At 35.5% G+C, this 11623-nt stretch overlaps 1 protein-coding gene across 3 annotated transcripts; it reads right to left on the minus strand.

Annotated features, from left to right (window-relative positions):
* Positions 1 to 223: 223 nt before the first annotated feature.
* Positions 224 to 10103, minus strand: LOC104237531 (pumilio homolog 5). Of its 3 annotated transcripts, XM_009791695.2 has the most exons (11): positions 9896 to 10103; positions 9717 to 9755; positions 8147 to 8950; positions 6208 to 7619; positions 5977 to 6118; positions 5750 to 5857; positions 3911 to 4123; positions 3709 to 3819; positions 2337 to 2531; positions 682 to 865; positions 224 to 525 (listed from the first exon to the last, which is right to left on the minus strand). In XM_009791695.2, the coding sequence occupies exons 3-11, from the start codon at positions 8783 to 8785 to the stop codon at positions 503 to 505; spliced, it is 3027 nt and encodes a 1008-aa protein (XP_009789997.1). In that variant the 5' UTR covers positions 8786 to 8950; positions 9717 to 9755; positions 9896 to 10103; the 3' UTR covers positions 224 to 502. The 3 variants fall into 3 exon arrangements, with proteins under 3 accessions (XP_009789997.1, XP_009789998.1, XP_009789996.1); XM_009791696.2 differs by lacking the exon at positions 9717 to 9755 and having other exon boundaries at positions 8147 to 8924; XM_009791694.2 differs by lacking the exon at positions 9717 to 9755.
* Between the last annotated feature and the right edge of the window lie 1520 nt (positions 10104 to 11623).

Genomic DNA, 11623 nt, shown 5'->3' on the forward strand with positions numbered 1-11623 from the left:
AATTTGAAATAGAAGAGCAATGGAAGATCATGTCAAATATATAATGGGTCATGCTGAGATGGTGACCCAAGTTACCTGGGATTTGCTCCGCTTCCAGCTCTCATATATGTATATTTAACTGAGCGATTTGTAAAATGTGTAAGATTGTTGTTTTTGATTGGCAACAATGCTCTGAATTGCTTTTGAGCATATTTTGTAGAAAACCACGTCCAAAGCAAGTAAATCTTGTCAACTAAATTTGGCATGCACAAAATATTCTCCCAGAATACATGCTTGATTATTCAAGATATTTACATTCTTGGATACAGTTGGCAAATAAAACAACACACTATCTTCGTGCCTGGACAATCAATGAGCTTAAGCAGTAAGCATAGGTGACCCCTACTAAAGGCCAGACAGGCACTCTCATACTGCTGCTTACTGGACAATCAACAGTCAGGCTGCTGGAAACAATTCTACCATCCACCAAACGAGTATAAAACTGACAATTTTGTTCAACAATCTAGGGTTCACATGTTCCAATATCTGCATGACAAATGGTAGAATGTGCAAACATGTATTCATTGATCAAAACACTAAAATTCTTCAAAACATGTCATAGATAATCAAACACAACAGCTGCATCAAATTATAACAACTTGCAACTGTGCAAATAAAGCAGAGCACTTAAACTCTACACACCTTCATCAGAGAGCTGTTCAGACAGCTGTTCAAATCGAGCCACTATGTGTTTTCCGTAGGTGTATTTCTTCAAAGCATGAAGATGAACTCTGATTCGACTGAGCAGAATGTCGCGGTGCTTATCGTTGCTAATCTCGAGAATCTTCTGGACCACATAATTCGCAAATTGGTCCTTCATCATCGACTACAACAAGAGCCAAAATTGCCCAGTGAATATGTCAATTACGCAAGAAATCATTTGTCATTATTTTGAAAATATAAGCACTTCACATTCACCATATAGAAAAGTGAGAAAAGGGATAATAGCGCCACACAAAATGCTAAACATACCGTTGAGACCACTTCCTACCCAAATTAATCTAAAGGTCAATAAATCCATTACTATCTCAGTCTAGGAAATGATGATATGGTGGACAAGCTAAGAGTTGTGACCATGAAATGCATCCCACAACATCACAACAGGTGGCCATGGCTAGTTTCGCATTGTTTCATAGCCGGACCTTTAAATAACCAACACTTGTATCCTTTCCTTTTGAAAACAAAAATAAGTACAAACTTGCAACAATTGATGTATAAGATCCTCAACATATTGAGAAAAAGGTCTTTTCCCTTCTCAACTAACAATTTATTCAAATTATCCTGTTTCCATTCATTTCCTCTTCTTCTTTGGCTTTCTCCTTAATTTGGCTATTATACTTCTTCCCCTTCTTAATCTATGACTTTTAAATGAAGTATAAAGGGTACTATAGGGTCCTAATTAAGATCTACTCTGTCAGTACACTAATTCATTGATAATAAGTAAATATACCATCCTCTATTCTGCAGTGTCCCATCCAATAAAAGGTCAACACCGAATACTATTATTCCAGTGACCCAAATCAAATATCTGAGACGTACATTAGAATCTGTTATCAAAATGAACTTTCTCCTTTCACCTGCACTTACGCTTCTTTCCTAGGAAGAATCCTTTGAACAATTTAAGAAAAATGTCTACCATCCAAAAATAGATTTTCTGAAGGTGGTATCATTTTTTGTAGAACAACTTCTATATTTCCCATCACTGCAAACATCCTTCAGATAACCTTCCAATCAGGAATCAGCACAACATCTTCCCCCCTATTACGATGTGTTTGACTATTTCTCCTAAAAGGTTCTCACAAAGTCTAAACTGGAAAAAGTTATTTTGAAGTGAAACAGAATGAGAAAAAGATTGCAACCTGATGAAGCTAAAGAAAGAGCTAGGATATAATTCCAACTCCAAATAGCAAATTGTTGATATACGAGTTCCATCGAATATTTCAAAAAACTACCATCACATGGTGGAATTCTATATTTTACACCTCAACTGAAGCCCGGTTGAGAAAATAGTTAGCACAAATACGCAGGAAATGACCCAAAATTCAAGATTAAAACATCTCAACTGAAGCCCGATTTAGAAAACAGTTAGCACAAATAGGCAGGGAACCATAAAATTTCTTTGGCAAATCACCATCAGTGAGTAATGAGATGTTGGCTTAACTCAGTTTAGGCACATGGCCTTCCTCGTCCTTTACAAAGAGGTTTCACGGAAATTGGTATGTGAAAAAGTTGATTACTGCATCGCATATGTGAAAAGGAAAAGTAAAGAATAGTAAACAAGATTCAAATCATCTCACCAGCAAATTGTCATTTGCTTCTGAATCTGCAAGTATCTCCTCAATCAAAAGCTCCCTCTCAGCAGAATCACCATATTCCAGACATTTTTCAACAACATTTGAGGCATATTTGTGTTGACTTAATTGTACAACATTTCCGGTCAACTTTTCAATAATTCGACTTCTTTCATGTGGTTTTCCCCTCTCCAGAACATGCTGCAACGACAAATTGAGTTTCACACAACAATTGCACAAAATTCTTATGATAATACTACATGCACCCCTCAGTCCATCTCTGTCCCAAAAACAAATTATTTCTAACACATCGTTTAGAGTCATTTATTTTCCGGTCTTTCGTTTTTTTAGGTAGGGGGGAGGGAGGGGACAGTTGGATCATGGGTGCATGCACACAACAATAGTAGCACAGACACCCAAGAAAACCAAGGGCAAGGATGATTTTATATTTTAGTTCTTATCAAATGACATTGATGTTTAATTGATAGGAACATGTCAGTCAATAAAATCAATGGCCCAAAGCCAAAATTCAAAAAGATATTACAAACATTTAATAGAATTTATGTATATTTTTATTTATAGTTTGCTCTTCAAACTTTTTGAGAAATAGAAACAGTTCATTCAAATATATTAAGTTAAATTTGAAAAATGAGATTGCCATAATGAGCAAAAAGAGAATAGATTGAATGTACGCAAAGAAGGAAAAACTAGAACCAACAAGGTAGGTATTAATCGAATTTTCTACCCTACAATGGTAATTACAATTAATTATCAAAAAACTTCAGTATTTTTTTGTATTCATTATTTGATCTTTTTATTTAATACAAAATTATTTGCCATAAGAAAACTGCCATCTTTGTTTAAAAGTCACAATTAATTGCTAACAGATTCCATTATTTTCTTGTGTTCATTAATTGACCTTTTCAATTAAACAAAATGACTTCATTATTTCATTGCATTATCATGATATTACGAATGTAATAAATCTACTTTACAAGAATTAAGTTATTATTTCAATTTTCAAGTTTCCAACTATAGAAGTTTGTGTAATATTTTAGAATTTTGAATTAACTATTAAAGTCTCCATATTTGTCAATAATGTTTTTGATAACAAGAACTAAGGTAGTGTATACAAATGGCTTTAGTGACCTCACCTTTTAGCCAGCCATAAATAGAAAAGTATTTACAAAACACCTTAAATAAGCCAGTATAAGATGATAATGCCCTTAGTTACAACATGCAAATTAACCTTTCTTTTGGTTTATGTGCTTTTTGTTAGGGTTGGAAAACAAATAGTTGCATATAAAGAACATGAAGTTACGGAACTTGAGGATGAGAAAAAAAATTTATTGCATATCACCTGGAAAAAGATACAAACCTGGGTGACATAGTTCCCATACTGATCTTGAGCAAGAGCATAAGCAGAATCCAAGATTTCATGTACTATACACTGACTTTGAGGGTTTTCTGAACAACGTTCCAATACTCTCTTTGAAAAATTCACACAAAATGAGATGAGTCAATTGAAATATAAAAAAAAAAGTACTCATATATCATGGTACAACGTAGTTTAATATTACCTGGATTACACGGCAACCATAGGGATGAGTAGACAATATAGCTACTTGGCTTTGGAATGAGGAGATAATAATACTAATTTTTTCGGTAGGTATGCACTCAATGCATTTTTGGATTACATGGTTCCCATTTTGATCTCGCACACACCTCAGTACATGCCCATTGAGTTCATGGACAAGTTCTATTTTCTGATCAAGATCGATAACTTCTAAGGCCTAAAAAGAACATCAACAACAAAACAATTCATTTTTTATCAGATAAGAGACGTGACTTCTTTTTTGAGAAAAATAAGACATGGCACCTTTAAGTATAAAATATTCTCAAATTACTTGGATGAAAAAAGAAAAAAGAAATCCCTACACTAGAGCACACAAAAAAGTAGCAGAATATATCTTCACTTCTCCGATACAATAATGGAGCCGAGAGTCTACCAGAAACAACATTTTTACCTTCTCAAAATTGGGGTAAGGTCTGCGTACACAATACCGTCCTCATACAACATTTATGGGATTACACTATGTTTGTTGTTGTTTCTCCTATATAATAATGAAATAACTGTATGGCCTCAAACTGCGCTAAGCACAAGTGTAGACCATTATGTATAACCTATAAAAAGGACATTTCGATTTGTTTTGTATTTGTTCATTTATTTTTTTACTTACAATCTGCTTTCATTTTGAAATACAATCTGAATCAGCTTGAGATCTAGTTGATTAGCAATATACGTAGGCACTTGACAATATTTGAGTTTAAGTTGAAAAAAAGTCTTACTAAAGTTCAAGTTGAAAGATATTTGTGGAAGTTAAAGTTACGTTTGGACATAAACTTCATTTGAAAAAGAAGTAGAAGATTTGTAAGCGGAAACCAATATTCCATTTGAAATACACCTTCTAAATAAGAATTTCAATATCTTCCTTAAAGTTCAAATACTAAATTTCAGTATTTGCAACTACTTGTGGCCAAATATTGAAATATTAGTATTTAACTATTTGCCCAAATAGGTAAGTGAATCTAAAGAGTCAAAAATTGGCCGGAGAAGCCCACCAGTCGAATTATATCATCAAAACTTTAATGACGTGTGAATGGGTAAGAAAGCTAAACTATGATATATTAACAAATTTGCTAAATTTTAAACTTTACCATTATTGATTTATAGATGATATTTCTTAGAAAGCATGTATATAAAAAAATTCTTCAACATTGAGTGGCTATTCACCAAGTCAAATCAAGGATCCTACATCAAGAAACTCTTCAAAAATTCAGCTACTATTTTAATAGTCTTTCTCCTTTTTATTTGGGGGGTGGGGGGGGGGGCACTATTTCAATCAAGTTTCTTAGAAGTACGTTAGCAACAAAAGCCTACTCGAGGGCACTACTTTTTACATGATGTAGTGGACAATATTGTTTCCAACATTTTTTTGAGCAAATATTGTTTCCCACATTTATGCAAGCATGATCTGATTCAAGTCTAGAAGGATTGAGTAATATTGACAAGTACCTGGGGAAAACATTAATGACTATATACATAGGTAAATGTGACTACCGCTCTTTAAAATCTAACGGCCAAGGCTTGGAAGCTTATGCTCTTGTGCAACAATTTTTTATTCATAAAAAAAGAGCAGGGTGCACTAAGCTCCCGCTATGCATGGGAAAAAAATGTTGCAACGCCCACCGTGGGGCTCAAACCCACGACCACAAGGTTAAGAGCCTTGCGCTCTACCAATTCACAAGATAATAATTTTACTGATTGGGAAATCCCCCCGGACATGTTGCATGTCATGCAAGAATAACAACCACCTTCTGATTCTAATTATGTTTGTGTACTTGAATTGAGAATATACCTTTTGAATAACACGACAGCCATACATTTGCAAACTTAAAGGCAGCATCTGTCCTTTTAATTGACATGCCAACATCTTTCTTTGCTCATGACTTCCATGCTCAAAGAACTGGACACAATTCAGATATGCAATAGTTTAACATGCTGGAAGGTCAAAGGCTCAAGGGTTTGAAAATCTTAAAATGTCAAGACGAGACGTAAAAGTACAGAGAAAATCAGAGTGGACACCTTTTGAATGACATAATTCCCAAACACATCTGTCATTAGTTTTGAAGCATGTGGAAGAATTTCTTTGAAAACAGATGCCTTCTCTTCAATACTACAATTTTCCAATTTCTGCTGTATAAACCGACTCCCATGCTGATCAACGCTGAGGTTAAAGAACCATTAACTTAAGTTCACATCTTCGGGATTATAAAGAAATTTTACTACACAAGATACATGGTAAACATATACCACCTGAATTCAATTACACGACCTGCAATATCAGGGAGGTCAATTCTTCGAGCATTGCTTTGTTTCAGTTCTTCGAGAAATGAATGTCTTTTAGAATCATTAAAGCTACCAGAACCTCTTTGTGCAGGCCATCCAGAACACAATCCAATATTTCTACCCGAAGCAGGGGTAGATTTAATTTCACTCCTTCTACCCATAGGGGATCCTGGCAATACAGGACTACCAAGAGGCGAGGCTGGAAACTGTTGTGCGAATCCCAGGCCTGATGGACTTCCAAAATAACTATTACCAGGAATTATCATTTTTCCAGGACTTGGTAAGTTCAGGCTTCCAATTGGTGGACGATTAAAATTCTGTTCAGCAATATAAGGGAGATTTGGCTCCATATTTGAGGCATAAGCATCAACTTCTAGCCCAACCAAGCCCGATGATGGAAACCGCATATACCGACCAGGAGCAGTGTTTGAATCATCAACAGGGTGATGAAAATACTGCATATGGAAAGGATCTGGGAAAGAAGGATGCACCATTAACCCATGATGCCCATAAAACTTGGTTAAATGTTGCAGATCACCAACTTGTGGAATGTTTTCTCTTGGTGTAACACTTTGACCACTGATGCTTCGTCCAGAACCAGCATTAATATGCACAGATAGACCAGAATGAGATGGATATCCAGCTACAAATGGAGGAAGAGAAGGTGAAGCCAAAGCATATCCCCCTACATTGTAATGAGGGGCATATACACCAGGTGGACTCAAGTTAGAATAGTATGGGTTGCCGGAAGCCATATAGGCTGCAGCTGTTGCATATAGAGGAGGCGTGAGGCCAGAACCTTGAGGAACTGCTTGTACCTCAACTGAGGAGAACCAGCTATGACCATAACCTTTTGCTAGGCTACTCTGTAGTGCATTAGTCCCAAGAATATTTGCTTGAACTTGTGGGCTATTAACTTGGTAAGCTGCGATTCGTTGGGAGTGATACTGCTGCTGCTGTTGCTGTCCTACTCCATTCCTACCATGAAAATATTGTTCATCCTTGTTGTCACTAATCTCTGGAGCTGGAAAGTTCTTTGAAATACCTGATGCTATCCCATCGCTGACTAAGAGCTCATTCACCAGAGGTGCATCATCACTAGCTGATATTTCACCCTTCTGAGGGGAAGGAGACCTCCCAAGACTGTCAACAGAAGATTCTTTTTCAAGAGAAATGGCCAAAGACTGATCGGGGACAGCTATATTATGGTCACCTGAGACATCCGCACAAGCGCCTGCACCTGGTTTATTTGAAATGTCAACGGACAGACCGTCCAGTTTAATAGATTGAATATCACAATCAGTTGGTTCCTCCACAGCAACATGACATGAGGGCCGAGATTGATTGTAAACTGGTGATGGAGTGCGAGGGAAGTCCTCCTGTGATCAATTAGTCAACAGTATAAGTAGCATGGAACATGAAAGAATAGCACTCCAGAAGTCTAAACGATACTATCTTCTCATTCATTAGCACAATGTACCCACAAGTCGTGGCAACATGCCTAGTATTTCAGGCATAACTAATTAGAGATTAGTGTACCAAGCAATTAGATCATCGCTGTTTCCCAACATCAGCAAGCCACTACAGTATTCATGAGCTGAAGGCCCCACAACTGTAACCATTGTTAAGTTCATATTTTTTTTATTCGTTAAAACACAGACCACCACAGAGAGAATTCAATGTTGTATTCAATGCAAAATTAGAAGAAGATTAAACAAAACTAGCATTCCAACATATGAAGTTTTATGGGCTGGGTATTTATCATAGCTCACCAATCAGTGCGGATACACGCTTAAGAAAAATTAAGTAAAACTTCTTAGATGTTGACAAGCCCGCACATGCAAACACAAACTTGGAAAAAGAAAATAATACACATAATGGGAAAGGTATTCTTAAACTTCAATACCTGGATTAGGTCAACTAAACTTTTATGTTGACCTGCAAAGGAGGCCATGTGCTGTCCTGAAGCACGACTTTGGGCCAGATCGTCTAAAGCACTTCGTGGTAAATTTTCATCTTCAGGCTCCTCATCATGAGTTGAAAGAGAACTTCTACTCACGTGCAAGGATGCATCCCCACTATTGTCAGAAGAATTTAACTGGCAGCTATCACCCAGATCCGCAAAATGGTGTGCCAAGTGCATGTTCTCCCTTGAAATAATAGGAGGAGGAAGCCTAGGATTCAAGTTGATATTAGAGCTGTAGTAAGCAGAATAGGAGGGATCAGCACGCATCTGCTCTTCAGACTGCCAGTTTTGCATGGCACTGTCTAAGCTTGCCAAACTCAACTTCCGGCCAGAGCTTTGATCATGGACAAGGTTACCAAAGGCTGAAAATGAGCCCTCCATACTTGGAGGCGCACTACCACTACGATTTGGAACCTTATTTCTATTATGCCCATGAATCTTATGACCTTTAAGAAGCAATCCCAGTTCATCAGCTGCCACTTCATTCCCAGGGGACACAAAGGAGACCATGTCCTTGGAAGGAACCCACTTTTCTGTTCTACTGTCTTCGAGTATTCTCATAGGGCTCTCGGTTTCCATCCTCAAGAGTAAGCAAACATATTTTAGCAACAAAAGTTTTCAGATATTTTATCTGAAGCCTTTCATCAATATCACATTAGGAGTTGACTCTAGACACAAAAGATGCTAAGCTGCGATGGCTACATATAATCTCTGGCAACTGCAATGGCAGATTCAGATCATAACCTATAGGGAAATAGAAGAAAATGTTTTTGTCAAAGAAAAAGAACAGGAAAAAATTCACTCTCTCCAAGATTAAATGCAGTGAGATTTGTTATAAACAGGGATGGACAGATATATTTATTTAGGGACCACTAGAGTACACAAACACAAAATTTACTTGCTATATCTAAGTATTCGCTATGTGGTCAGAACTCACAATCTACCCTCCACCAGCCTTACATAGTTAACCTATTAGATAATAGAAAAATAAATGACGGCGCAAGGTTTCCAAACTTCTCAAGAGTGGTCAGCAAGGCTTGAACAACCGTAGTTAGTTTTGAAACTTAAAGCTTTTGTTTTCCATTTTATCCATAAAATTCCATTTTATTCATAAATTTTCATTTTTCTCTTTTAGTGATTTAAAGAACCTGAATGGTTTAATTGCCTAAATAGAAGTGTATTTGGTCTATGATACCCGGAATAATTGTGAAACTTTATTTTGCATATTAATGTCCAATCCCTTAAAACATTACCAAAATGCATAATTCCCATTAGAAACCGCACAAAAGTTCCTGCTTGTAAGACGCTATCCCAAATTACTACGCTCCGCGATGATACCGTATCAGCAGGATATTTGGCACCCAAAAGGGAAACTACGTGAGTAAATAGCTAAAAGACACAATTTGGACAAAATATCAACAACAAAAAAGCGACTATAAGTCACCCAAAGGTGAATTAAAAAAAAAATCAAAAGATAATTGAAAAACAGCTATTTCAATAAAGCAAAAACCTTTAGACCCAACGGCTCTGGTAGAATCGCATGCTAACCCTGATTGGAAGAAAGAAGACAGGGCAGGGGAGAGAGAGAGTACAACAAAAACAAGGAGTAGAGTGAGTCAAACTGTAACATAAGAACCCTAGTAAACTAACACATGTGTAGAGTAGAGTGTAAGTGAAGTGATTACAGACCTGCAGGAGCTGCTAACCGACCACAAGGAGGGAGTCAGCTACAAAACTTCCCGACGGTGTGTGATGATCAATTCCAGAGGCAGCGCAGAGCTATACTTAGAGGAGAGAGAAAGAAGGAAGAAGAATTGAAGAGTTTTCTTGTTTGTTTAAAATTAGATTACAAATGTCGCTTGTAAAACCCCACCACGGGGTTTGAAAAATCCTCTCTTGCTCTATTCTTTCACTATTTTTCTCTTTCTTCTTTATTTATACGTACCAATTTGTCCAAAATGAAACTAAATGACGTTTATACCCTTTTTATAAGACTTAGTACTTTTTCTAATAGTAATTATAATTCCGCATACACAGTCACGATTTAAATTTAATGTGCTCTTCATCAATGTTTTAAAATGCGGGTGCGTGAGGCGAGGCGTTTTACCTCTAATGGGGTAAGACGTAAGCCCTGAGACATGAGGCGTAAGTCCCACGGATCTTTAAATTTTACTAATTTCAAGAATTTAAAGTAGTATAAAATTAAAATTAATTTTAAAAATTAGATTAAAATCACAAAATTATAACAAACAATTTATTTAAAATATTTATAAATTATAATTCAACAATGAATAATACGAAAAGTATGACATATATTATAATATGCAAATCAGTTGCATCATCGTTACAACTCAAACATCAAAAGTAATGTATTCGATGCGAAATCATATATTTATCTCTTAAGGAGTAATGAATCTTGAAAGAATTTCGATATTTTAATTTGATTTTTTTTAAATACTCTTTTTATTTAATATGCTTTCTATTTGAAAAAGAATTTATATAAAAACATAATTCACAATTTAAATATAATTCTCTAGCATCATTTTTTTAAGTTTCAACAAGTTAATAAAGTGACACATAATTTACCATACTATACCATGATAACTAATTATTTGTATATAGTTACTAGCTAATACTGGGCTATTAAATTAATAAGTATTATATCTCGTAAACGTGAAATAAATAATATTTGAAAAAATAATTATAAAAGAAATTATGGATTATTATATAATAAAGACATAACAAAAGTTAATAAATAAATACTTTTAAATGAAGGATGTATTTAAAATTTATTATCATAACAACCTTAATGGATGACGTGCACTAACTTTTATTTTAATTATGATATAAAATACTCTCAACTTAATGATTAATGATTAAGAAAAAAGTAATTTTGAATAGTCAACAATTTATTAAGAAAATTTGCGGATTTACAAGGTTAGTTACGCACAATTGCATAAAGTTCTATTAGGCGAGCCCAGTACACTAGGAGTTGGGCGTGTCCAGGGCTCAAGCCCCGACGGTCGAGGCGTAAGTCTCACGGAACTAAGTCTCACCCATAAGTCCAGGGGCGTTTTACGAGTGCTCTGCCTCGGGCGAGCCCCGAGCGAGTCCCAATTCTGTCTTTTAAAACAGAGATCTTCATTATATTTATAGGTTCAAATCTCATATTTATTTTAGTAAGTTTTATACTTTTATAGTATATACATATATATATATATATATATATATATATATATATATATATATATATATATATATATATATCAAATATTATGAATCCGAATGAACCTAAAAAGTTATATTTGAACTTGCATGCACACCTTAAACTATCTTCTAGGAGACACCTTGACGCCGAATCATTTCTACATAGACAAAAAAAAATGTTGCCGCGAAGCTAATCCATAATCTTTGCTT

This window comes from Nicotiana sylvestris, chromosome 3, assembly GCF_000393655.2.
Source record: "Nicotiana sylvestris chromosome 3, ASM39365v2, whole genome shotgun sequence".
NCBI lineage: Eukaryota > Viridiplantae > Streptophyta > Magnoliopsida > Solanales > Solanaceae > Nicotiana > Nicotiana sylvestris.

Excerpts from the sequence above, each read along its gene's own strand:
- LOC104237531 (XM_009791696.2), bottom strand. The coding sequence starts at position 8,785 with ATGGAAACCGAGAGCCCTATGAGAATACTCGAAGACAGTAGAACAGAA. Across the intron at positions 6,119-6,207 it reads GGTCGTGTAATTGAATTCAG|CGTTGATCAGCATGGGAGTC; the intron begins GTGGTATATGTT and ends CTTTAACCTCAG. Across the intron at positions 2,532-3,708 it reads ATGGGAACTATGTCACCCAG|CATGTTCTGGAGAGGGGAAA; the intron begins GTTTGTATCTTT and ends TTGTCGTTGCAG.